At 50.1% G+C, this 27,852-nt stretch overlaps 1 protein-coding gene across 2 annotated transcripts in view; it reads left to right on the top strand.

Annotated features, from left to right (window-relative positions):
* Nucleotides 1–241: 241 nt before the first annotated feature.
* The window catches only part of Acsbg1 (acyl-CoA synthetase bubblegum family member 1), a 60,301-nt gene continuing 32,690 nt past the window's right edge, over nucleotides 242–27,852 (top strand). The window contains exons 1-4 of one of the 2 annotated variants that reach the window (XM_041638678.1): nucleotides 13,085–13,204; nucleotides 13,845–14,017; nucleotides 16,917–17,015; nucleotides 17,845–17,939. In XM_041638678.1, coding sequence (XP_041494612.1) covers nucleotides 13,968–14,017; nucleotides 16,917–17,015; nucleotides 17,845–17,939 — 244 coding nt within the window. In that variant the 5' untranslated portion in view covers nucleotides 13,085–13,204; nucleotides 13,845–13,967. Of the gene's footprint in view, nucleotides 399–13,084; nucleotides 13,205–13,844; nucleotides 14,018–16,916; nucleotides 17,016–17,844; nucleotides 17,940–27,852 lie in introns of those variants that run through there. The other variant, XM_041638679.1, reaches the window with a different exon arrangement.

Below are 27,852 nucleotides of genomic sequence, written 5' to 3'. Positions count from 1 at the left end.
GGTCGATTTGCATAAAAATGAAGTCTGGCTTCATTGAAATTCTCCTCATCTTGAGTACAGCGAAACCAGGAAGAAAAGGAAAGTTTTCGTCCTGAGCAACTTCACTGTCTAGGGACATTCTGAGCTTCTGAGAATAGAGAGGAAATGGGGCCCTCTGGGTCAATTCAGGCACCGCCTACCCCTACCCCATGCCCGCCCCCACTGCCCCACTCAAGGCCAACCTCTCACTGTGGGAGACCGGCGCTGAACAGCGCTGTCTTTGGTGAATGCCCACAGCGGATGCCACGCGGTCCTGAAGCAGGATACTGCTGCCTGACCAGGGACTCCAACATGCCCAACAGCAGAGATGCCCAGCAGCAAGGTGCCTTGGGGACCACCCAAAACAGCTCCCAAACTAGGTGAGTCCAAGTCAGGTCTCAGCACATGGAGCTTGAGGCCCGGCCGAGTTCATTCTGTTACAGGGGCCGGGGCCGGGGCCAGGCAAGTGACGTATCTTTCTGAGCCTTGGTTTCTTTACCTGATCTCTGTGATGGAAAAGGAATGAGTTAGGGACGCTTGTCCTTTGGAATGCCATTTAATGTGTCTGGTTTTTCTGGTAGCCATAGAGGCTTGATTGAGGAACGAGTTACACTGCCATTAAAAAAGGTTTCAGTCAACAGGCATGTCCCTCTGTCTCCAGGGGTTGGTGGGTGAAGTGGCACATAGCATATGGGGGTCAATGGCCGATAAGTTCAGGGAAGTGCCCATGATCCCAGCCCCAGCCTGCTGAATGACCTTGGCAAGTCCCTGGCCCTCTTTGTCAGCACATGACCAGTGGCTGAAGTTGTCCAAAGCCACTGATTTGGAGGAACTGCGCCTATGCCCCATGAAGGAGAGAAATAGGCAGAACACAGAATAGTGGAAGACAAGGGCTCAGGCCCAGCAGTATGCTAAGTGGCTGGATTGTATACAGGGGAGCTCAAGGCTAAGTGCCAAGGGCTGAGCCCTTGGTAGTAAGTGCAGATCCTGCAAGGATATGGGTTCCAAGAACATGGCCACTGTCCTCATAAGGGCTGTGCAGAAAGAAAGGTAGGGTGGATGGGAGGATGTGTTGATCTGTCCCTTAAGGTCCTTGGAACAAATTCATCAGCCACAAGCAGTACCCTTACCCCTGTAAGGGATGCAAGTATAGGGGAACAGTTGTGGTCTTGGACATGGGCTGTTGACACAGAAAGGTCTAGGCCCTGGAGGCTCTGGGTACAATCTCTCATGAGCTCAAAGAGCAGGGGCTAGCACACCATCCCAAGTGATGCTCATAGATTCCTGGGAAGCTCAGACCTTGAAAAATGAAGAACAGTGTCTGCTGGTTTTCAAAGTGCCCTGTCCCACTAAATGAAGGGTGAGTAGGGTCAGTAAGCCCAGTTTTTGCTGAAGTCCGTATGTCAGGTCCATATTGACAGGGACTTGGCCACCAGGGAGAAAGCTGGGCACCTGAGCTGATAGGCCCTGGGTCTGCTTCACTGATAATACTGAGATGGTCAAACCTGGGGGCCGTCTCCAGCCTTGGCAGGAAGGACTCTGTTATGGGAGCGAGCACAGGCTCAGGGCTTGCAGGACAGACAAGGACTCCACCGCTTTCTCACTGAGCAACTTGGGATAAGTTGTTGAACCTCTCTGAGTTTTAGTGTTTCCCTCTGTGCAACGGAAGATGAACGGCCTGACTTCCCTTGACCTTGATCATGTTTGACAACGTCTTCAGGGGTGCGGGCTCACACACCACAGACACACAAACCCCAGGGCAGTGGCCAGGGCATCTCGGCAGCAGGCTGCAAAACTCAGGGCTTGGGCTCTGGTCAGGCTCTACTCCTGACTCACTCTACGACTCAAGGCAAGACATACCCTCTCTGAGCCTCAGTTTCCCCATCTGTCTGGCAGGGCAGGCGAAGGTACCCCAGCAGTCTTGCAGTGTAGCTACGAGGAAAGACCATTGGTTCCTTACTGGAGTCAGCAAAGCTCCCTATCTGTGGCCAGGGACAGCTGCTCCTGCGGTAAGGATGGTTCCAGAAACCTCCCATAAGTTGAAAGATCCTTGCTTCCTCTTTCCTCCCTCATACTGCAGAAGGGTTGGCTGGCGGTGGAGGAACAGGTATTGGGCAGCCAAGGGGTGCCTAGAACTGGTGTACCTCTCGAGACTGAAGCTATAGAGGATGCTACCTACCGGAGGCTTTATTGAGCATGCCCTGAGCCATTAGGTCTCAGTCATATCAGGTTCCAGGTCTGGGAGAAACACCCCAATGAAAGGAAGTCCTTGAGAAAGGGACAACAAGTCTCAGGTTTGAAAGGCTATGGTCCCAGGGTGGTAGCAGGGGCAGTGTGTTTGTGCAGAAGTGGCCATCAGACCACCAGGCTGGGGCCAGGCTAACTCATGGTCTGGAGAGTCTGAGGTGTTCTACTTGTGATGGGCAGGCCTAGGGCAGCCAGCCAGAGAGGAGGAGGAAACAGGTGGCTGCATCCCTTCATCCTTCCAAGGCTCCAGAGCCACTGGTGGCGGTTAGCAGTCTATGGCCAGTAAGGAATGGCTCCGGTGGTGGCCACAAAGGGACTGAATGTGAGGTAGCCAGGGGAAGTGAAACAGAAAATTGGTCTGTAGGATTGCTGGCTCTAAACTGCCCACACTCACCCTGAGCGGCCTGCTACTGTCTTAGCTCTGCCTGACAGAAGCCGGGTATGGAGAGGAACACCTCCCACCCCCGAGAGCCCATGATGGAAGACAGTCCAGGACGCTGCAGCAAGCTAGGCAAGAGATGCTGTCCTCATAGATAAGACTTGCCAACGGTGGCAGGGAGGGGTCAATCCATCTCACCATCATGATGGCTTAAGAGGAACAACCACAGGGAAATGTTACCAAAAGCACAAGTGTCCTTGGCATTGGGAACACAGAGAGCCTTCCAGTTCTGGAGATTCTCCCGACTCCCACTGCCCGCTTCGCATAGTACAGAAGTATGGCTGCTCTTTCTTTTCCTCATGCTTTGATATCTCTATTGTTTTCCTCTGTTCTATAATATGACCACTCATAACTCAACATCACTTATTGTCAGATCTCCAGGAATTGCACTAAACACAAGAGAATGTCATAGACTACAAAGCAAGCCTCTGCCTTAAGGAGTTTACACACCAGCCAAGAAGGCAAACACTAGTAAATAATTATGCCATGAGTCATTAATGATAGGTATCAAAAAGGAATTTTAAAATGTGTGAAGAAAAATGCTAGTGTGTGTGTGCATGTATGTGCATTCGTGCATGTGTGCATATGTATAAGTGCATGTGTGTGCCTGTGTGTACATGTGTGTCTGCTTGTGTACATGGATGTGTGTGCTTGTGTGTGTATGTGTGTGTGTACATTGTGCATCTGTTTGTGTACGTGTGTGTATGTGCATGTGTGTGCGTGTGCATCTGTGTGTGTGTGTGTGTGTGTGTGTGTGTGTGTGTGTGTGGTGGTGAGGGGGACTGGTGAGATGGCTTAGCCAGAAGAGTTGCCTGCCACCAAGCCTAACAATTTGAGTTCAATCCCTACTGCAAGTTGCCCTCTGACCCCCACATGCACATCCCCTTAAACACACAAATATTTTTTTTAATGTAGTGAAAGAAAAGAAAGGAAAAAATATCCAGGGTCAGAGAATTATACACTTCAAATGGTAAAAATGTTAACTTTTAGGCTATATTTATTTTATCATAATAAAATAATTTTAAAGTTAGTAATGTAAAAAGAAGTGGAGGTAATATAATAGAGATCTGACTTTGTCTTGGAGACTAAAGGAGTCTTAAAACCTGAGGCCTGAGCCGGGTGGTGGTGGCGCGTGCCTTTAATCCCAGCACTAGGGAGGCAGAGGCAGGCAGCTCTCTGTAAGTTCGAGGCCAGCCTGGTCTACAAGAGCTAGTTCCAGGACAGCTCCAAAGCTACAGAGAAACCCTGTCTTAAAATACCAAACAACAACAACAACAAAAAAAAAAAAATCCGAGACCCGAAAGGTAAGCAGAATTTCATTGGGGAAAGAGCTCTATAGGAAAGGATGGGAAGGACCTTGGTGTTCAAGGCCAGTGGGCACAGGACAGAGCTGGGACTATAATGGCCACAGGAAGTCAAGGTATTGGTGTCGGGAGTATCCAAAGGGCAGGACCTATCTGGAAAGTCAGAGTCCCTGAGGCAAACTGGGCCTGGTCCCAGATATATGACATTCAGTCTGGGTATCTTCAGACTAACCCACGTCAGCCCTGGGTCCTTGCAGTGTTGTCGATTGTTAGCCAGGGGCAGCAGAGGCCAATCTGGCTCAAAGCCAAGGATTGGGACCCAAGCTAATCGCTGTGTCCCCAGGTAAACCCTTTTAAATGACATATGCCCTCCCAGGCCGGTGGGTTCTTTCAGGTCATAGTCTTACCCATTTGGTTACTACACCAACACAGAATCAATTTACTTCAATCTACTCTGACTTGAATCCCTCTGAGGAAGGAGAGTTTGTTACTTAATTTCATCACCTCTGTAAAGGACAGCGGTGGGAAGAGAGAGTTCTGTTAAACACCCAATCCTTCAAGAGACCCCCGTGTTGCAGAAAGGATGAAAGAGCCAGACAGTGAGGCTGTGGGGCTGTGGAGCTGTGGAACGCTATCCTCTAGGCATTGAGTGCTTGCCACACTCATGAACTCAGAGCCACTGGGAGGACCGGCACAGGCCTGAACCCTTCAACACGCAGTCATGGCTGAGGGCGGGGCCCATGGGGTCTGGCCCCTCCTCCAGGTGTTATTGGCAGCTGATGATGAGGGAGGGGCCCATGGGAGTCTGGCCCCTCCTCCAGGGTGATTGGCAGCTGACTGTTGTTGCAGGAGTGGGAGTCATTGTCCTTAGTGGTCCTCCACTGTCTTTAGTGGCGAGTTGTCTATGCTGCCACTATGTCTGTGTATGCAGCCCTGCCTAAACTCCGTGGACCACAAAACCAAATTCATGACAATGCGGGGCTGGAGTGATGGCTCAGTGGTTAAGAGCTCATCTGCTCCTGCAGTGGTTCTAGCTCAGTTACCTGCCCATGGCATAAATGCAGTTTCTGGCCACCACAGGCACTGGTACGTGCGCACTCCACCCCAACGCTCACCTGAACATAATGAACATAAACCTTTAAAGAATGATAGTGGGAGGAAGGAGCACCTGATGAGACGAGAGACTTGGGGCAAGGAATGGGGATAAGCTAGGGTAGGTGGTGACTGTGGCCAGAATGTATTATATATATGAAATTTCCAAGGAATAAATTCATTTTAAAAATTAACAAATTGAAGTAGTTAATTAAAAGAGAAGAACAGTCTCCTGGATTCCTTGTTGTGACTCCTGACAGAGGCTTGTGTGGAAGATGCTCACAGAGAGCTGGGAAACTCTAAAGGCCACGATCACAGGAGAGACATCTAGGCCTGGCTCTCTGAGCTTCCACTTGCAGAATGTCCGTCTGAAGAGTTGAGTAGGTGGATGGGGTTTTATTAACGGAGGCAAATGTTTCCTACCGTGAAACATACTGACCTATAGGTGATGACTTCAGTGTGCACACCATATGATCAACAACCCAACTTTAATATGGAAAATACTCATCATTCCAGAAAAATCCTTTACGTCCCCCCATTTCTCTAGTCATTCTTGAACGTCATGTGGGTAAGTCACTCCACACAGATTGTGCCCTTTTGTGCCTGGCTTTTGTCACATTGTATGCCTGAGAGGCCATCCATGTCATTAAGTGTTTCTGTGGTACATTCTTTATTCTTTGGATTGTCAAGCACATCTCTGCTTCCTTGTGTAGATACCACAATGTGTTTATTCTCCATTCTGCCAAGGGTCATTTGCGTTCTTGTTTTATTTGATGTATGTCACACTACCACCAACAATACAGAACATACGTAATTGTATTTCGAGTTCTCTTGGTAACACAAAATATTCTTTCTGTCCTGAGCTCCTTAATCATATCCATACCCCACCCACCAAAAGTAAAGTAAAAAGCCATATTCACAAGTTGCCAGTGATAAGGATGTGTGTTATTATACTGGCATTGGCTGGAGACCTTAGTTCTTTGCCAATGGCCCTCTCTGTGAGCAACTTGAGTGTCCTCACAACGTGGTGGTGGGTCAGGAGGGCTACTAGGGATGTTTGAGAGTCACGGCTCACATGTCTGGAGCCTGTGCTGGGGACACGCAGTATGCCGAGTGTTCTAGGACTCTTCAGCATATATGTATTTCTATGTGTCTTCCCTGAATGATGTTACCAACATGCCTTCGAGGTAGGCAGATTTCTGACATCATGGGTCAGGGATCCACAATCACCTACTTTGAGAGTTAGGTGGAGACTTTGCTTTTTCTGACCCAGCCTTGGAAGCTAGGCACTTCCCTACAATGTTAGGAGCCAGGCATTGGGCTAGCACTTATTAAGGGGTGTGGGTGGGATTAATCAGACTTCACCAACTGATGGAAGCAGTGTTGTGAATGTGCAGGATGGCCAAGCATGGTGGCACATGCTTATACTTCCAACACTCAGGAGGATGAGGCATGAGGATTGTGAGTTCAAGGCAGGCTGGGCTTCACAGGGAGACCCAATCTCGAAAAAGTATTTGCAAACATGATTTCAACCTATTACAGCAGTTTTTGTAAGAAATGTTTCCGTCTTTCATTTGTGGAAAAAATGCCGTTATTTTACCTTCCTTTTAAAGGTGAAGAAAATTCTGGCTTGCGTCCAAGGATTTGTTATAGCCGTACTGACATCTCTATGGCTTCCATGGCAAGTGGCCAGTCACTTCTGCCTTCTTCCTTTTGTTAATGCGTCCTCCCCCCCCCCCACACAACCCTCCATTTCCTTTAAAATCTTGTCTTTGCCTGCACCCATCAGCATTTCGATGCCTTTAATCTGAGGAAACCACTGATTTGTCTCTGCTGAGACATTCTATCGAAACAAGCTGATGTACAGCCTATTGTGAATGACCTCTTAGCAGTTGTGTTTTCATGACTCAGTCGTCATGTAGCGTGTATTATTGTCTCCTTCTGTCTGTATGTTTGTGTATGAGGGGGGCCGAGACAGGGTCTCACTGTGCCACCCAGGCTGGCTTTGAACCCAAAGCAATTCTCTAACCACAGCCTCCCAAGTGTCAGATTAAAGGTGTGGTAGCTTTTCATTTCTTTTATGCCGAATTAATATTTCTTTATATGTCACAACTTGCTTACCCCTTCATCCATTGATGGGCACGTGGGTGTTATAACCATCAGGCTGAGAATATCCATGTTCAGTTTTGGTGTCAACATCTCTTTTCATTTTTCCTGGGTATATGCCTATGAGGGAGTTGTTAGGTCATATGAAATTCATTTCATAACCTTTTAAAATTTTATTTTCCTGTTTGAGACAGGGTGTCATTATGTACCCTTGGCTAGCCTAGAGCTTTCTATGTAGACTAAGCTGTCCTCGAATTCAGAGATCTGCCTGCCTCAGTCTTCCAGATTTGGGGGTTAAAGGAGTGCACCTCATACCCAGCTCAACAGATAATCTTCGAGAAGCCGGAAGAAACTGTCCTCTGAGCAGTTGCAAGGGCTCCAGCGTTTCCATACCATTGCCAACTCCCTTAACTTTGGGGATTACCACAACCCTGGCAGGTGTAAGCTGTTACTTCATATGGTTTTGATTTGTGTGTCCCGGTGACTGAGACGTTGAGTAACCTCTAAAGAGCCTATTGTCTTCTTCAGAAAGATGTCTCTTCAATTCCCCTTTGTCAATATTGTTCATTATTGAGTGATAAGTGTTCATTTACATATTCTAAACACAACTCTCTTTACCACCATCTGATTTGGAAGTAGTTCCTCTAACTTTCTGGGTTAGCTTTTCGGGTTCTTGATTGTGTCCCCTGAAGCTCGGATATAGTTCTAATTTTGATCACAACCAACTTATTGGTTTTTCTTTTGTTGTTTATATCTTCAGTACCGTGTGTGAGAAATCTTTGCCTAAGTCACAGTTATAAGATTTACTTCTTCCAGTGTTTTTACAGACTTAGCTTTTCATTAAGTAATTGAATTCACATTGAATTAGATCAAATAATGTATATTAGTTTGCTTCCTTTTGAGCTTCGGTTTTGTGGCTGGCAGGGGAAGAGCTTTGCCTCCATCTTCCTCAGCCACCTCAGCTTGCTGGAAAGACCCTTCTCTCTCTGTTGGGTTGTCTCATCTTAGTGAAGGTTGGTTCGCTGTGAACTTACAAGAAACTGGAACTCGTTTCTGAGTTTTACTCCACTGTACTTGTTAATGTGTCCACAAAACACACCAGCACAAGGGGAGACCCGTCTACATGGGCCCACACAAGCATGTACCCACATACATCACAACACACACATACAGATACCCAGCGATCAGCACAAAATGTATACACATCATACATATACACAGACAGACTGACTGAGCGACAGACAGAAAGACAGACAGAAACGCACACGATGGATGGTGACTACTTTTTCCCTCTTTAATTCTCCAGTTTGTCTTAATAACTGCTACGAAGCCCTGGTATCTTCATTTCTATATCTATGTTCAGACCAGGGGTTGTTTCTCTCACTGTCTTTCCCCCTTGATTGTGCATATTTTCAGATGTCTAGTCTTTCTTGGCTGAATGATCAATATTATGAATTGGGTGTTAGAAGGATTAAGACTATGCTAGTTTGAAGACTCTACCAACACAAACATAATAAACCCGTTCCTTAGCTCACCATGTCTGCTATTCTGCGTCAGTTGTTTCTAGGAAATCCCATGTTACTAAGACATAGAATGGAACTGGAGGCTTCATGGAGTGGGGGCCGGGGTATATAGCTCAGGGCAGAGATTACCCAGCATGCACAAGTGAATTATTCAGCTTTATTCTATTCCCAACACCAGAAAACAAAATAAAAACAAAAACGTGGACCCTGGAGTCTGCTCACCAGGGTCCCAGATGACCCCATCACTAGCTGCACGACTTTCAGGGATTTACTTCCTCTCATTGTACTTCCATTTCCTCATAAGATGGGGCCACAGTCGGTCAAGACAGCAAAATGAGCAAGTCCTGTAAAGTAGCTGGAACATTATCTGGCATCTTCCAGATTCCCTTCTGCTGCTGTGACACTCCAACCACCCCACAGCAGAGCCCCTTGCCAGCCAAGGCCCAAGAAGTACAGACTGTGGTCATGTGTCACATCTTTCTTCTTTGGCTGGTGTGTCCCCAGAGCAGCAGCCGTCATTGGCACACACCTGGGTGGCCTGGTGGAAGTCTTTCCTACACAATGAGGATCTAGGACTGGAGGACCAAGCAGTGTGTTTCCCTCCTCTCATATCCCTGGGAGAGAAGCAGAGACTCCTCTTTGACCAGAGCTGGGATTTACAACCTATCTACTCCAGTCCTATTCTGTAGCTGGGGCAGCCGAGGCCCCAAGGGGAAAAAGAACACAGTCAGAAACGTGCATGCAGCACTTTAAATAAAAATGGCAGTCAGTGGTTTTCAAGTCATTTTTGGGCTAGAACTCTGTCAACTTTGAGCTTCACACCGCCTCCCCTGTGATCATCAGACCTACCAGTTGTATCCTTGATGCCATGTAAGAGATGGTTCAGGGGCTGAGGCATTTGCAGCCACGCCTGAAAACCTAAGTTTGATCCCTTGAGTCCACATAGTAGAACAAGAGAACCAACCCCTGCAAATGTTCAAACAACCCGTTCAGACTGTTTTCTGACCTCCACACACAAATAAATCAATAAACAAACAAAATAAATAAATAAATAAAATTTGGGATTTGAGAAAAAAAGAAGGCGGCTTCATTAGGATTTCAGAACTTGAATTCTGACCTTTCTTATTGTCCACAACACTTGTCACAGCCCTGATATTTGATGCACAGTCGGGAATGGGGACAGAAGATGCTGAGATGCCCCATTCCCTACTGGCCTTCTTGTCCCTGCCCTGTCCCACTCTAATCACCTGGAGGGCCCAGCACTTCCAGGATATCTGGCTGACTAAGGACGTGTGCTCTGAGCCCACCTCTCTATGTCTGAGTGTGTTTCTTCGTCTGTAAGATTCCGACAGCAGCAGTGTTTCACTGAGCTGTTGTGAGGATGGACATTTCCACACAGATGGAAAACACGGAAAGCATTGCACAACATCCAGTACATGCCCCGTACAGAAAAATCAAGAGCACATACCATTCTTATTCCTATATGTTTTCCCCTGCACTCTCAGGCATGGGATCCTGGCAACACGCAAACGTGTAGCTTTATCTCTACTTAGAATGGCAGACTTCTAGCGCAGGCCCTTGATTGTCAAACACAGTCTTGAAACTGGGAGGCCCTTTATCTGTGACATCTCAGAATATGGAGTACCAGAGAAGAACCAGGAGTTGTCTGAAGTCACACAATCAAGGCAAAAATCCAAAGATTAGTGTCCAGAGAACTCTGCCTTGGGCTTGACCAATTTGCTAGCCAACTCCTTTGAGAGACTGTCATAGAACTTGATGATTGGTATATTTATTTCCTTATGCGGACAATGGGATTTGGTTTGCCAAGGTTGAACACTCAGTCTAGGTACTGCCAGCTGGGTTAAGAGTAAACTGGCTAGATGGCTGCCCCACCCATCAAGATGGGAGCCAAGGCTTAGGGAGGAGGAATTGTTGTGGGTGAGGTCCCTCAGTAAACAACCCACTCCTGTTGGGACTCAGTCAGTCAAGGGCCCCACCATCTCTGCTCCAATCTGTTCCTTCTGGTGGCTCTGAGCATATGCTAGATCATGAATACCTTATCCTAATGCTTTTCTAGAGATTTCATATACCCGGCAGATCTTTACTTTGGCCCAAGGCCCCACCCATGAACTGGGAGCTAAGACCAGATGGTCCACAGGCTATATCTATTACCCATAGTAGCTTCCCCTGCCCTACCCCCATGGCTTCACATGAAATAATCTTACCTTCAGCCCTCCTCCATGGTCTCTCTTTGCCCTCCCCAAAGCTGGCACTGATGATGCCCCTCACCAACCAGTAGCCTTGAACACATGCATGCCCACCGGCCATCAAGCGCACACTATCTCTAATGTAATTCAGTTTGCTCACCTCTGCCCATACAGCCCACATGCCACCTGGCACACAGAAGGCATTAAACTCCGGGGTAGGAGGAAGGACCCTCCCCCACCAGAAGCTATCAATCACTGGGGCAGGGAGAGATTATTTCCAACTCTGGGAGTAAGGACTGAGTTCACATTTCTGTTTCCTAGCGATTGCTAGTCCTCAAATACTAACTAAATGCCTTGGATTAGCTAGCCAGCTCCAGGAAAAAAATATAACAGCAGGGGGTCCCTCTCGGAGTTCTTCTTGGAATATGTGGGGCTTGGAGGAGTAGGGCTCAGGAGGAGGAGGCTTGCTGATGGGTTTTTCAAAGGATTGGAAAGGGGCTTACATAGTTCCCAAGTTCCCTGAACCTCATCAGTTTGGAAACTATATCCAGCCATCCAGAGGGCCTAGAAACTTAGGGATGAGGCTACCTTTGCCTTCAAGTGTAGATGTTACCACCCCTTCCCCTCAGCCAGTACGACCCAGTGCTGATCCCAAGCGTGAAGCCGCTACTCAGCCAGCACTGGGGAGAAGAGGGGAACTCTCTCATCACCTCTCCTGGTGGGAGGAAAGTCTGAAAGCCTTTCATATGACTGGGCCTGGATTTCTGGGGTCACACAGGCTTCTTAAATAGGAAGAGTGCTTCTGATTGCAGAAGCCTATGGATGGAATGAGCAGTGGATTTCTAGAAGGTTCTTTTGCGAGACAGGGTTTCTCTGTAGCTTTGAGGCCTCTTCTGAAACTAGCTCTTGTAGACCAGGCTGGCCTCGAAGTCATAGAGATACACCTGCCTCTGCCCCCCAGGTGCTGGGATTAATGGTGTGTGCCACCACTGCCTGGCTAGAAGGCTCTCAAAATGGCTCATCACCAGGTTTCAGAGCGAAGAGTGAAATGACCTGGATGTCACAGGGTGGAGCAGTGGGCAGGGGCCACTTGGGAAAGAAGCTGCTCAGGAGTGAAAACAGGGTAAAGGTCAAAATTATCTTGAAGATGGGGTGCTGGTAGCTCTCTGTCACCCAAGTCAGTAGAGGACCTCCCAACCAGCCCCTGTCCCCATTGCTGTCTCTGTGCCCTGCATGTGAGTTAAACTAGGATTTGAAATCTCCCCTCACGCTGGCTAGGGTGCCTCTAGCCTCTCGTCTCAGCCTGGGAGCAGTTTGGGGTTTGGAGTTTAGCTCCCAGGGAATAATTAAAGATGAAGATATGAGTGAATTTCTCAAAAGAGACAAGAAACAGAGAAATCTAAGGAGAAGCCAGAAGGGGAGGTGGGCAGAGGTTCTCCTAGTTTTAGAGGGTACTAAAGAAGCCATGGCAGCGGCAAACTCACTAGTGTTGTGGGGAGCGGGGTGGGGAGTGTCTTTAGAAACCCGAGGCAAGGTCCGTGGATGAGGGTTGTCCGAGGGAGGTTGGATAGAATGGTTGAATTTGTGTTGCAAGTGCCGGATAAACCTGTGTCCTGGCATCCTGGCTTCAGAGCCAGCTGTGGGGAGCCAGTTTAAACACGCTGGCTCTGCCTCTTGCTGGCTGTGTAGCATGGAGCAAGTCTAGCACTCTCTGGGCCCCCATTCGCTCATCCGGAAAATGGGGATATTAATAACATTGACATTACAAGGTGGAACAGTGGATACAGGAAGCCCAGCCCATCTGACAAGGTATGTGTACTTAGAAACCATAAAAATGGACCCCCCCCCCAATAAAAAACCAAATTGAACAAACAAGTCAATCTTCTGGCCCAGCCCCAGAGGCCCCCAGAGTGGGCTCGGTCAGGTACATGGCCCAGTAGCAGGAGTAATTTCTCCAAGGCTCTGTTAGGGATTGCAGTCAACAAGCCGTCTCTAGTACTGCACTGGCAAGTCCCTGTCCTGCTTCCCACCCCGCTTATGTAAGAGCCATAAGCTGGGTCCTATGCCATGTAGGTCAGAGGTACCTGGGGCCACACCTTGCCAGGAGCCCCAAGGCGGGCTGGGGCGGGTCCCCACTCATGCCCAGCCCTTGTGGCTCATCACCCGGAACCTGGGCCACTGCGGCAGCCAGTTCTCAGATTCATCATGCCATAGCTGCAGGAGCAGGGGGTGTTTAGCCCTGAGCCTGCCGCCACAAAGAAAAGGAAGGTGAGCGGGGAGTTTGGGGCCGAGCTGGCTAGGCAAGTCCTCTGCTGTGACTATTCTGTGGGGGTCGTGGGAAGGTGGGAGTAAGGACTGGAGAGAGCTGTCAGAGGTTTCATCTTTGAAGCAAGGCAGTCCATATAGACCAAAGGGAAGCTGGGATGTGAGGTCTGGTGTACAAGATAACAGGGTGGCAAAGTATGGGCTTGGCCTTCTTTAGGGAGCCCCAACATGTCTTTGGGGTTTTTAAGGTGCAGGGTGGTGCTGAGGTAACACCTCCATTGAGAACTTTCTCAGGATGTCTAGAAGTTGGTTTTCCCCTTGTCTCTGGACAGAGACAAACATTTCAAGTACCAGAGACTTGGGCAGTGGGCAGAGTCTTTGCAAAGTAGGAGTCCTTGAAATCTGATAGATTGGCTCTTGCAGGTGAGCAATTGGCTCTAGGGAATATTGAGCCCAGAGCCTCAAGGAAGCCACCAACTGTGAGCTTGTGTTGTTCCCAGACTGAAGGGATGTGTGGGTTTAGAAGGCAGTAAACTAAAGTCAGGTGCCCAGCCCCAGGAGTGGTGAGTCATGCCTCAAAGAAGGACAACTGCCCCTGCCCTGCTAGGCCTGGGCAGTGACTCACACTGTGTCTCTGTTGCAGGGCGGTCGAGTTGGGCCTCTCTGGGGCTGCGGTGGCTTTCCCCAGGGGACGCTGTGACACGCCCTCTGAGGTTCTCGCTCTCTCCCTGGTGAGCTCGAGGGGTGCAGCCACCCCACAGGGACCATGCCAGAGGTGCTGCTTCTCAGGTCTGCCAGCTCCATCCTGAGGACTGTGTAAGAAACCAGGGTCCCACCATCCTCCTGCCTCCTGCCCGTCACCATCTCCCATGGGGGAGTACTTAGCACAGTACCTGAGTCCCGGACCTAGGTTTAAGACTTGTCACCCTGTTCATTCCCCCTCTTGCTTTCGCCAGGGATGGAGGCAGATGATTCTCCACTGAGCGCTTTTTCTGCATCATCTTCTCACGATAGAATAGGATATGGGTTAAAAAACAGCTCAGATGCCGGGCGGTGGTGGCGTATGCCTTTAATACCAGCACTAGGGAGGCAGAGGCAGGCAGATCTCTGTGAGTTCTAGGCCAGCCTAGTCTACAAGAGCTAGTGCCATGACAGGCTCCAAAGCTACAGAGAAACCCTGTCTTGAAAAAAAAAAAACTAAAAGAAAACAGCTCAGAGACACACGGCGATTTGACCATAGCATAGCGCTTGAGACGTTAGTTGAACCCTAATAGGAGGGCAGACTCCATGCTAGGCTGTTTCAAGAGAACATTGATTTGACAGCAATTGCGTTACTGCTCAGGGCTAACTGGGAAGATTGAATGATAAGACTATATAGGAAATGGATCGTTGTGAGGGAGCCACATGGGAAGCAGGGGTTCCCCTTAATTTGTGTGTCACACCGTGATGATATGATGGGTATATCCAACCAACATTTACCGGGCTTCGACAATGATTACTCATGGCTGGAGAACAGAGTTGAATTGGGGATAACCCTTACTTTCCAGGAACTTCCTGTGTGTGACTCTCAAAGACCAAGCTGGAGGGTACTTTGGGAATCTAGGAGGGCTTCCTGGAGGAAGAGTTAAGGAGGCTAGGGAGGCTCTGCAGTCTGCTGGCAAGCCTGGATGACTAGATGAGGTGGAATGATGGTTAGGCGAGAACCAGTGAGCAGGCCCTGCCGCACGCCTCTGTCCACATCTTATGGAGTTGCTCAAACAATACCTTGGTCTTCTTGTTCCCTGCATACCTGGAGAGGTAGCAAAGAACGCCGAGTTTCGTTGGCTTGCTTCTGTGAAGAGCAAACAGCAGGCTTATATGAGAAGAACACCAGGTGAAAGGGAACCAGCCTCCTGCCATCTTGGAATCTTCCTCCTCAGAATTCAAAACACAGACAGAAGCAAGTCAGCTCAGGCCCTCCTCCCACCATCCCTGTCATTTTATTACTTGAGGTGATTTCCTCCTGAAAACCTGCCAGCTTCCAGAGCACTCATTCAAGAGGAGTCTAATTTCCCAGAATGACAGGTATAAAACGTTGATCGCCGTCAACAGGCGTGTTACTAGTCATAGTGTCCTCACCTGCCGGGATCACTCACTGGTCACCTGTCCTTCTGGAAAGAACAGAGATCTGCCATGTTTCCCCTTTAGCGCTGGGGATCGAACGTGGGGCCTCACGCTCACTAGGTGAGTGTTCCACCACCCAGGGCTTCCCAGGGCTTTTGGAGAGGAACATGAGCCATTTCATCCCGAGGTCTCTCTCCTGACAAAAACCTATAGTATGGGTTCACTCAAGACCTCTTCTTTCCTATCCTGCTATAAAAATGATGTCTTGCTAGGTGCCAACATTGACAGTGGCAAAAATGGGTACAGGAAAGGGTAAAAACAGGCGAGCTGTGTGAGGTGGTGCCGTGCTGGTGATTTGTGTGGGTGACTCTGGCCCTTATGCAGTTGAAACCTCTTCTGCCACTAGCTAGAACCCTGAGTGAGCAGGAAGGACGTTAGACACATTCGAACTCAGGTGACAGACAGTCCCTCCAAGGGCCTCAATTGCCAAGGCCCTTGCAAGGGGAGATCAGCTCTGTGTTTAAGGACAACTCCTTTTTGACTTTTTTCTTAACCTAGGTACCCCCAAATTCTTTAAGCCCAGGACATGAGGGTTGAATTTGACCCTCTGTGGGCCAACTGCAAGGGTAAGTGAGGTGTCCCCTCCCATCAGGTCCTGGTGGGAGAACAGGGCCCACCTGAAGGGTGGGAAGAAGACTAGGATTACAGACGGTGTCTTCTCCCGCTCTGGGTGCTGGAGCTCAGGAAAGGCCTGTTCAGGGAAGATGGGTTTCCCACACTCTCTAACCAGAAGGCTCTCGTCAGAATAAGTAACTTAGCCTTCTGACTTCCCAGGGTGGCTGTCTTTTTATTTTCTCTGTTTAGCTTTGGGAAAGCCAGAACCAGTTCGCCCAAATTTAATTAGGAGCGGAAGAGCACCGTACCTTTGATGGTGGGGACTTACAAACAGACCTGTTTAGAGGAGGCTGCTGAGCTAGATGGTAGGCGATTACAGGCTGATTTTGTAGTGGCTTTCCCGTCAGTGATTTTAAAGGTGGGAAGGCTCTGAGCACAGGGTTTGGCCTTGTTGTCCAGGCCCCACCTCACTAAGGGAACTCACAGGCTTGTTTGGTAACATTACTGTCTTCATCCCCAAGTGGGGCAGCTTCCACCCAGCAGCCCTAGAGAACAGTGCTGTAAAACAGCTGCCCCAAAGTCAGTAAATCCAGAATGCTCAGAAACCTTGGCTTTGTCATCCTTTCCATCCTCTCCAGAGCAGGTCACCATAGCAACAGGGAAGATGCTTCAGCCCTAGGGACCATGTCTTGTTCACAGTATTCCCAAGAAGGAGCCAATTCAGTCCTCCCCTTCTGTGCCAGGTCATCATAGCAATAGAAGGGATGGTCCAGCCCTGTGGACCATGCCTTACTCATGGTGTGCTCATATAAAGGACCCACTCAGTCCTCCCCTTCTGTGCCAGGTCGTCATAGAAACAGAAGGGATGCTCCAGTCCTGTGGACCATGCCTTAGTCACAGTGTGCACATATAAAAGACCATCTCAGTCCTCTCCTTCCCCTTCCAACCCTTCTCCTTTCATAACTTTCTGTGTCTTTTGCTTTAACACATATCTCAGGTTCTTAAGCAGACTGCTACCAGGTGGGCCTGGGTGTGTTCGAAAACTTAGTTTGAACCTGCAGTACCAGCAAGGAATAAGGCCGAATGTACAAAGCAGGTAATTGACCTGGCTTCCTGGGAACTGGGCAGGGATGGGGGTAACCCCACCCTGACAAACAAATGGGACTCCCTGGAGCCAGGGTCATACCCTTAGGGCATCTGTGACCAGCCATACTGGTTACCCACTATACAATTCCAGTAGGTTCTGTTTACATAGCTATGACGGTGATGTATTCCTGCTGTTGTACAGTCCTGCAGCCCTGTGTAGCCCTGAGGGGTGTGTATTGAAATCCCTCTGCTTGTCCACCCAGGAAGGGGAAGTGTGACCAGGTAAACCCTGGGAAGGACTGGTGCTGAGGGACGGCGAGGCTGAGGTGATAACAGAATCCAGGAGCCAGCCTGTCCCGATCGATAGAAGAGACGCTTGCTCAGGGCCACCTAACCTGGGAAGCCAGGAAGAGCTAGGACAGGCACAGCCCCAGCTCTCCCTGGCCCCTGTCCTCTCCATGGGGCTGTCAACATTGCAGGCAGACACCATGGAAGAGGGAGCCCCTTAGGGTTCCAAGAGTTCTAGGAACATCCCCAGCTTTACTCTGAGCCTCTCGGTGAGCACCAGTACTAGTAGGAGTGAAGAAAGATGGGGCAGAGGCTTCCCCCACACCTCAAGCCTATATTCTCTTAGAATGAAGGCTCAGAGTCCAACCCTTTCCTGTCTGGATGGAGACACTGAGACTCATGGAGAGATATGATCTTGCACGGTGACACTCAAAGAATCAGGAGATAGCAAGACTTGATTTCTCCTACAGAGGGAAAAGGAGGGGACTGGAGGAAGTGAGGTAGGACACAAAATGTTCTAACCTATGTTACCCATCTCCCCTACTCCCCAGCTCCTTAATTGATGGGCGAACGCTCCCCAAAGAGTCCTCAACTCATGGCCTTGAGTTCTCAGCTCCAGAGAAGGCCTCACCGCCAGATGCCACAGGTGAGCTCGCGTAATGGGGTGGTACTGGAGGGAGTCGTAGGGGCTGCTGGGAGCCACAGAGCAGAACTCAAGGAGAAAAAAAAAAAAAACTCAAGGAGAATCCATGGAAATCTTGTTATGTCCACATTTCGGGGACCCCATCTAACTCTTAACTCACAGTTGCCACATGGCCACCAGGGCCGGGCATGATGGAAGATCACAGGGGGCTGATTCCTTCTCCCCTAAGGTTTGGAGGAAGGGGCAACAATGGGAAGACCCTAGCAGGTAGGGCCTGCAGGCTTAGGCTGCCAATGGACGGGGAAGGGGGCCAGCCAGATAAGCAACACCTTTGGGAGTTTGTACTTAGTTAACTAGAGCATGGGGCAAGCAGACGGGTGCAAGCTAGCACAGTTTGTTTTGGAAGCTGGGTCATCACATGCTCCGTCGGTGACCTTCCCCTCAGATAAGCAGGCCTCAAGGAAGGCAGTTATCATTCACCCTGAAAACTTATCTGGATGATAATTGTATCATTACAACACTTGTTCACTTTTATGCACAGAACAAGATTGTAACAGAAGCAGCATTTCAAAATAAAAAGAGAAACAAGAGGCAACCCACTCAGGGGTTCCCAGCTTCCCACTCGCTGTGCTGCCCTTGAGCTCTAACTGTCCCTGGCCTGAGTCACCTTTCAGGACTGAGCATTGGGTGGCTGGTCTTCCCTGGAGGAAAGTCTGATAGCTGTAGGCTCCTCCAGTAGACAGGCAGACAGTCCGGTGGTCATCCAAGTGGGAGCTGGTTGGCGTCGAAGGCGAGTTGTTATCAGTGGCTATGTCTGAAGCGGCGGTGTATTTTGTTGTATGGCCTTCCCTTTGGGTATGCCTGAGCTTTCCTCGTGGTTAAATTGTCTACAAGTCTGGGAGTGTGGCTGGCAGTGTGTGCAATGAGGCAAGGTGGGGAAGAAGGGGCCATTTCTAAAACCCTGAGCCACAGAGTGATGGTAGAACCGGGGACTAGAGAAAGAGGAGGAGGCCTGTGGCCTCTGTCCCAAATCCTCTCTCCTCAATTACATATTGCTGGGGTCCCAGAGTGGCTAAATGACAACAGCAAGCTCCAGGCTTCTCTGCTGTGCCACAGTATTGTCCCAGACTAGAGAGAATTCACTACCCATTTTCAGCAGGGAAACTGAGGCAGAAAGTATTTCTTTTAGGCATAATAACACATACCTGTGGTCTTAACACTTAGGATGAAACAGGGTAATTGTTGTATGTCTAATCCCAGCCAGCCACGTCTCTCTAATAAATATAAAATATCCAAAAACAACAATCAAAGAAGTATAATGCAGAGAGGCCCTGGATCAGGATCATGGGCATTGCAGTCCCATCACTGGCTTGCTGCTGCCACCTGACAGGCTGCCCCTGGTGGCCTTGGCAAGAGTGTCACCTCAGGGCTGAGAGTGTCTTCTGTGGGTCTTTAACACACCCTCCCGTCAGAGGTAAAGAAGGAGCCAGTCCAGTCCCTGGTTTCAGAGAGTTCTTTGCTAGGCTCCAGAGAGGCATAAACAGAGCTTCACTGCCATGCTCCTAAGAGCCCAGGCACCTCACTGACCTGTCGGGTTCCCAGGTCAGTGTCCTGCCCCCACTTCCCCCACCACAGTGTCCTCTCCCTGCATGAACCCAGCTTGCTCTATGCAGATGTTTAATTGCTTCCTGAGGCAATTGAAGGGCAGATGCCAGTCCCAGTGGCTTAGGCCAGGGAAGCCCCAGGGCTCAGAGGTCCTGGGAGTGGGTGGTAGCATTGGCATTCCTGGGAGTTGAGAGGAAGGGAGCTGATATGAGAGAGCTCGGAAGGACACCTGGCTTCTTTGAGAGGTGCGAATGACGCTCGCCTGTGGGCCTCTCAGCTGCTTTAGCAGCTGCAGGCACAGGAAAAAGCAGGTCTGAACAAGCTGGGTATGGAATCTCAGGAAGGTGACATCTACAGTGCTACCTGAGCAGCTGGAGACAGGCGGGATGCAGAGAGGACACTGCAGTTAATGTAGTGTGGGGTTACAGGATGCCGGGACTGTGGGCATCTGTCAGACGTAGGCCAACTGGCCCTTTGTAGACTCTCGACCTTGCCTTGTGTTCCGGGCTCTGGAGACAGTGAAGTTGACAAGCTTCCTTCCTGCCCTCCACGAACTCCCAGCCCGGATGCATTCTAGTTGTGGAGAATCTTGTGCTATTCTCCCACCTTCTTACTCTGATAGACTGGAGGGGGCGCAGAGGAGTCTCTTATCCCCATGGCTGTCAGCAGATACCCAGAATAGAGGGTGCATGGTACCTCCAGGCCCCATTCACACAAGTCATGTCCCTGCGGTCGGGAGGATGTTGGCAGAACAGCCTGGAGCTTCAGGTGTTACTGGCTCAAGTGTCTACTATCAGCATGCTAGGCCTTGAGCTTCAGCCTGGCATCCTTTGTCTCCCTGGTCAAGGAAGCTTGTGGGGTGGGGTGGGGTGGGGTGGGGTGGGGGTTGTGGGGAGTCTGGGCTATGGTGGCCATTGAAGGAAGGGGAAGGGAAGGGTCGCAGGTTGAGTGGGTAGGTTGTGAAGCCACCCTGCGGCATAATGTTTTTTAGAAGATTGAAAACGGGCCGTGGTATATTCCACAGTCCTGGGAGGGGCATTTATGGGATTCATACAGGACAGAAAATCCCTAATCCTCACTAGCAACGCGTCCATACAGCTGCCCCTTGTTAAGCAGTTACTGTGGCCAGACTCAGAAGGAAGATACATTTTCATTTTCTTCATCCTGGCCACAGAGAGGGAGGGAGGCTGCGGAGAGGGTGACACACACCCTGCTTCTAGCTGGGAAAAAAGGGGGGAGGGGAAGGGAAGAAGGGAAGGGAAGAAAAGGTTAGGGATTTCCTAATTTTCTTCTCTCTGCCTGTCTCTCTCTGTCTGTGCCTGTCTGTCTGTCTCTCTTGTCTGTCTCTCTCTTGTCTGTGCCTGTCTGTCTGTCTGTCTCTGTCTGTTTCTCTCTGCGTCTCTCTGTCTCTCTCTTGTCTCACGCTGTAGCCCAGCAGTCCTTGAGCTTGCTATTCTCCTGCCTCAGCCTCCTGAGTGCTAGGGTGAACGATGTAGGTCTCCACGGCCAGAAGTGATTTTCTCTGAGCCAACAGCTGCCTATAGGTAGCCCTCCCAATGGCCCGTTTGGTCTCTTTGGGCCCTCAACTCTGTTGCACACAGGAGTCAGACCAGCCCCGTCTCCCCCAGCCTCCCCACCACCTAGCCACAGAGCTCCTGGATTCCTGCCTGCGGGAGTCAAGGTTCAGCATGGACCCCTCAGAGGCACCTTGGTCTCCTTGAGTTCCCAAGAGGTTTGAGGGTCCTACACTCCAGTCCCCAGGCTGGACTCCCAGGGAGCAGTGGTGCCAAGCCATGCTGGAATCTGACCTCCACACAAAGGCAGCCTTGTGCCAGGGCCTGAGATACATTTCTTTCTAGCCCTTTCTAGATTGAATATGAACCCCTGCTGAAGAAAGGGTGGTGACCCAGGAAGAGCAGCTGCCAGGGACAAAGCTGATAGAGGTGCTGACTGGGGCTAGTTTTCCATTCCCACCCCCAGGAAATTGCCAGTCCCACCCGGGAGCTCTGAGCTGAGGATTGGAAGGGGGAGTACTCATCCCTACTTGGTCCCTAGGGCAGAGAGGACCTTAGGCCCAAGGGATTTATACCATTTCATTGTCCCTTATGCTCATCCCAGGGACATGTGTGCAGGCCTAGAGTGGAGCGCCAAGCTGAAGAGACAGAAGGGAGCAGGGTTCTACCCTTATGTCTAGGAGCTCATAGCCTGAAGCTGGGGACCAGGGAGGGGTCCAGCTCTCACTTTAGCCTCTGTGAGAAGGGCTTCCCCGAGATCTGGAGAAGCAGTGGAGGTGCTTTCTCATCTATGAAATGGAAACAGGAGGTAATCCCAGGCCTGTCAGTCAAAGACACATCTGAGGTACCCTTGGGGAGACCTTTCCAGGGGTCAGGGTGCATGGCTTCTCCTAGACATTCTTCAGACACTGCTTGATGTCCCGCCCCTCTGCCCCCTCCTGGAGACTTTCCTTTCAGGGCAGGTAGGAGAATTCCAGCCTTGATTCCTCTACAGAGGTGGTCTCAGCCCACAGTCCCTGTGTGTCTTCCAGGCTGACTGAGACCCCTAGAGCAATAACTGGGAGGGACTTAGCTGGTGGATGTTTTCCCTTGTTATCAACCAGACAGGGAAACCAAGGCTCAGGGATGGCAGACATCTGCCTAGGGTCACTCTGCTCTTGATCAGTCACAGGGAAACCTAGCCAGAGCCCCCAGCTTCAGGGCCTCTCCCACCAAGCCCAGAGAAACAAAGTCATTGGACGTTCAGCAGAATAGTCTAGACCACACCACCATGGTCTTCACAGACCTCTCAGGCCTAAGGGCCCGGTCCTTTCCCCTCCTCATGTCCCAAGGCCAGTGTGACCTCTGCACCCACCGAGAGGCTCTCATCCTGGAATCCCTGTGTGAGAAGACTTCCTGGGGTTGGGTCTCCAAGGTCATTGGGGGAGGGGTTGTGGGTGCTGTGCAGTGCTGTGAAGTTGTTCTGATTCCATCCATGCGGTCTTGCAGAGAGCTCTGTCCTTGTCTTCAGGCCCAGTGTATGTCACCCCCACCCCATCCCTGCAAATACACTTGGCTTCTGAGCTTGGCTATTCCCACAGGCTACAGGAAACACCCCCATCCCCCACCCCCTGTCCCCTCTTCTCCACCCCTCACCTTCCACCCCATGCTGGAGGTTTTCTCCTTCCCAGAACATGCAGTGATTTTTTTTCTCTGCTGTTTAGAAGCCTTTGTTCCAAAATCCCAGCGTACACACCTCCCTGCCTGCCCAGCACCCTTTAGCACAATGGGCGGCTTGTGAAGCACCCTGCCAGGCTCAGGCCAAGATGAGAGCAACATGAAAGGTACTGGAGACAAAGGGGAGCAGCAGACAGTGTGAGGGGGCAAAGCCCACCCCATGCGCCCAGAAGCCTGGCTCTGGCATAGGCAGTGCCCCGCTGGCTACTGGGCTATGGTTGGCATGGCAGATCGAACTGTGGGAGGTACTGCTGGGAATCTTCTCCAGTGGGGATACGGGTGCCTTGCTAGGTGATGGAGACTTCAATGGGCTTCTAGTCATGGATCGTGGCTATTGTCCCGGCACTAATGTAAACATAGCAGAGAGACAAGGGTTGTGCCCCTGTTAAATTTTGAGGAGTATTGCCAGTCCCGCCTGATCCCCTAAGTCTTTCCAGTCCCTAGCAGGCCACCCCTGAAACGGTGGACGGACACTTAAAAGAAATCCCACACTAGCTCACAACTGAGAAATAGTTATTTATTTAGGGGTAAACTCACAAATCAGAATCCTCTGCTTGACCCGTTGAATCACATGATCCAAAAGAGCAGCCGTTGGAAAAAGAGCAAGGGGAAGGAGAAAAAGGGATAGACGCGTTGGAAAAAGAGCAAGGGGAAGGAGAAAAAGGGATAGATGCACGTTTGGCTTTTGTGTCTATAGTATAAGAGGCCACGCCCCAGTAGGTGGGTAATTACAAGCTGTAATAGTTCCTACAGCACACCCCAGATGGGGAGACAGTCACTCACAGCAAGTATGACTTTTCCCTACTGCATGGCTCTGAGCAGCACCACAGCCCGTGAGCTCAGACCTACCTACTCTCCATCCACTGGGCAAGCTTTCTAGCTTCTGGACACAGGACACTGCCAGGACCAATGGAGATAGGGTTCCAACCCTACCTTTGACTTGAAGAAGTAAATTCTCTCTCTCTCTCTCTCTCTCTCTCTCTCTCTCTCTCCGCCTGTAAATTTAAAAAGTGTGTATTGCTGTATATGTGCAATGTTTATACAGGTATGCACGTGAGTCAGAGTCCACACTGAGTGTCTTTCTCTGCTGCTCTCTACCTTACTTTTTTTGAGACGATGTCCCTAACTAAACTAAGAGTAGATAGATTAGATACACTGGTATTAGTAAGCTTGGGAAGGCTACCTGACTCTGCCCCCACAGCACCAGAGCTATAGATACCTCCCACCATGTCTGGCTTTTTCACTTGGGTGGTGGGAATTTGAACTCACGCTTAGATGGTATCTTCCCACTCACCCACATTTGCTTCTTTTTCGGCTTGATGCTATAACCGTGAGCATTTCTTTGTGTCACTGAGTATTTTAATATCTTATTTTCTTGACTGTCTGGGAATCCCTGATTTCCACTACGCATCTCACGCATCCCTGTTCGACACTGAGTCTGTGTCCCACAGGAACACAAGGTTGCCCATTGCCATTGGCTTGCTGCATTTGTCTCACTGCTTCACTTGAGCAGTTTCTCAAGAGCATCCCTGCTGACTCCAGGAACACTCCTCCTGCAAGGCAGCATTGTCAGCCACCCTCGGGAAAATCATCTGTTTGCGTCCCACGTTGGCTGGCACCTTTCCCGAACATGGAGCCTGGCTGCTGCCGTGCTGCTTGGGTTCTTTCTTTCTAGGAGAGTCAGGAGTGGGAGGTGGCAGGTGGGTGAGGTGCTTCAGAAGATGACATGCTGTTTATCTAGAGGATCAGGGAAGAGAAGAGGCATAAAAAGAGGCTGGCGGGAAATGAGAGGGAATGGACTCCCGCGGTCCCCAGTGAAAAGACTCCAGCTACTTCTATCTGCTCCTTGCTTCTATGTATTTCGCTTTCTATGGAGTGGCTCCGAATGCCTCACCATCTCAGCTCGCCTGCCTGATCTCAGTCAGTCACTTCTGGAAGGGAGAGGAAGGAGGGGAGAACTCTGGTGTGTCAGGCATCCCCTACTTGGAGTAGTCTGACTGGACTGCCTGCCTGCACACTGATACGTGGGCACATGGCCAAGCTTGAAGCCCTTTGTCACTCATGCGGCCAAGGTAGCAGGACTATTTACTGCCCAAGGCCCGGCCTCCATGGGCAGGGGCTCTTCTCACTGCTCTGCCCTGCATTTAGCACATGCCAATAACTAAACCCAGACTCAGACCTTTTAACTTGTTGTCGGGACGTGTTCCCTTGGCTATGGGGATGGAGGTTGGAGGAAGGCAGTGTCAGGACAGGCTTGGGAGTAGGAAATACACGTAGGAGGAATCAAGGGAGGAGGTGCCCCACACCTCTGTTTACCCTTCTTTCCGTTCCCAAGTCCAAGGGCGGGCTTCTTAGCTGGCACCAGAAACCCAGGGGCCAGAGACCTGTGGTAGACTCAAGCCAGAGGGATATTAGCCATTGTAAATTTCACCAGATCCTATAATTTTGGACGTGGGTCTGCGCCCCCCCCCACCTGCATCTGGAGAGCATCATGCCCTGCCCTGTCATCACACCGTTTTCTGGGACCAGGTGAAGTAGAAAGATGAAGTCTCTTTGACACACACTCGCTCCGGCCAGTCCTCTACTAGGATAAGAAGGAGGCCAAGTTGTTCTTCTATAGATACTGAAAATCAGCACGGTCAAGCTAACCGGGTGCTGAGCCATTGCTGCGCCTGCCTCTCCTGCGTCCACACAGGCGGCCTCCTCTTAGGACCCAGAGTCGTAGCAGCATGGCACTTAAGTGACACGGAATGTGTCCCTGTCGCAGAGTGAAGGGTCTTCCAGCTAGAGTCACAACATGCTGAAGTGACACGGAATGTGTCCCTGTCGCAGAGTGAAGGGTCTTCCAGCTAGAGTCACAACATGCTGAAGTGACACGGAATGTGTCCCTGTCGAGGGTCTTCCAGCTAGAGTCACAACATGCACAAAGATACCGAGAAAGGGAGTAAGGGGGCTTGGACAAATCTCAGGATGTAGGGATAGCCATATGTGGGAGAGGGCCTGCTGGAGAGGAGGGGTGGCCAGCACCCTGTGGCCCATGAGCTCGAAGGAAGACTTTTGAGCAGATCTGGTCTGGGTTTAGAAAGGACACTTTGGAAGTCTGAGGAATGCAGGACAACTTATCAGCCACAAGTCCAAGGTTACAAGACAGGATTTGGGCCGGAGTCACTATCTTTTTCCCAGAGGAGATATGGAAACAGGGTTTGTAGTGAAGGCCACTCGGGGGACAGCACACCAGAGGAGGACAGTGAAAGCGTCAGGCAGAGGGACTCTGAGCCACAGTTATGCCTCCCAGCTCTGCGACCTCTTAGCTCCCTGAGACCTAAGCTTTAGCTAGGTGACAGAAAATTGTGGGCATATGAGACAGTGCTCAATTCATGTGACCATGGTGGCTTCTTCCTGGGGAAAGGATGACTGGGCCCCAGGGAGGAGAGGGGCAGGCCCTTTCCTCCCAGGTTTCTCTTTTGGCTTGTCTAAAGGGCCTACTGGCCTAACTGGGCCTGTGGACAAAGAGAGCCAGCAAGATTCATTCTGCTTGCTAGGAAACCCTTTTCTTTGTGGCATGGTCCCCAAGGCTAGGGCTCTGTCCTGTTTCATGAAACAGCTGGACTAAGAGGGAGCAGAAGTACAGACCAGCCAGCTTCTCCTCTCTTCCCGTTCTATCTTTCTTCCTTTCAAGCCGTGGGCAAGCTGAGCACTCAAAAGCGTTGGCTCCGGGAGGTAAAGCAGGAACAAGACAGAAAGATTTAGATGAATAACTCTGCCAGAGATGTGCACCAAAAATATAAGCAAGGCTGGGGCTGGAGACCAGGGGCAGGAGTGTTGTGCTTAGAATGTGCTGTATTCCATCCCAAACATCAAATTCCCAGGTGCCCAAACAAAATTTTAAAAACACTTTTTTTTCCTAATCCTTTTATCCTACCTCTAGATATCTATCCTCTAGAGGACCTGGGATAGATGATTAACGGTTAATGACTGTGTTTGTCCTGACCCACATAATTTTTTTAAATATTTAAATGTTCAAATAAGAGTACACACACACACACACACACACACACACACACACACACACAGATTTCTTGTAACTCTTGGTCTCCATTTGTCCTAGTTACTTTTATGCTGCTGGGATAAGACACCTTGACCAAAGTAATTTATAAAAGAGAGTGTTTAACTTGGGGCTCATGGTTCCAGAGGGTTAGAATCTGTGGTCATCATGGCAGGGTGTGTGCACGAGGCAGGCAGGGTGCTGGAGCAGCAGCTAAGAGCTCACATCTCAATCCACAAGCACAAGGAAGAGAGAGTGCTAACTGGAAATGGTGAGGCCTTTGTGAAACCTCCAACCCCACCCCAGTGGCACGCCTCCTCCAACAAGGCCACGCCCCTACTCCTTCCCACACAGTTCCACCAACTGGGGGTCAAGGATTCCAACCTATGAGCCTAAGGGGATCAATCTCATTCAAACCATGACACCACTCCTACCTGGCACCGAATCCCACCGCTGAGGAGCAGCGCCCTCTGTTAGTATGGCACATCCTCTCCCATGTCCTTAGGAGTCCTTACCAATCCCTGTTCCCTCTCTGACATAGAGGCTTGGGGGCACAACTATTGTCCTTGCATTATAGATTCCCCCCCACCCCTTAAAAGTTTAAATCGGCAAATTAAAAACCATATATTTATGGTGGGCTGTTTTAAAACCCATAGGTAGTATGGGGTGGCTAAATTGAGACTGTTAACATATGCACTCCATCACAGACGAAATTTTTTGTGCTGAGAACACAGGATCTACTTGTTCATTTTCAGAAATACATGTTGTTATTAATTGTGCTCTCTCAAACGTTGTGGCTCCCTCAGACTAGAGACATACCATATTGTTCAGGGCCTCCATGGAAGCCAGGAAACTGAGGGCTCAAGTGGAGGCCCCAAGTATCAAAGAAACAAGAGGGTTTCTTTCTGCTGCAAAGGAAGACTGCCCTGTGGACTGCACTGGCAAGTCCTCATTGCTGGGGCGCTCACTCCTGCATTATTTATTGCTATGCATTATTTATTATGATGCTGACACATGAGCCCCAAAGTCTCATGGG

Source organism: Microtus oregoni, unplaced genomic scaffold, assembly GCF_018167655.1.
Source record: "Microtus oregoni isolate MIOR12 unplaced genomic scaffold, Mior012 000055F_ref0000237, whole genome shotgun sequence".
Taxonomy (NCBI): domain Eukaryota; kingdom Metazoa; phylum Chordata; class Mammalia; order Rodentia; family Cricetidae; genus Microtus; species Microtus oregoni.
Note: the sequence above shows the minus strand (reverse complement) of the source record. Positions and strands in the feature narration are given on the sequence as shown.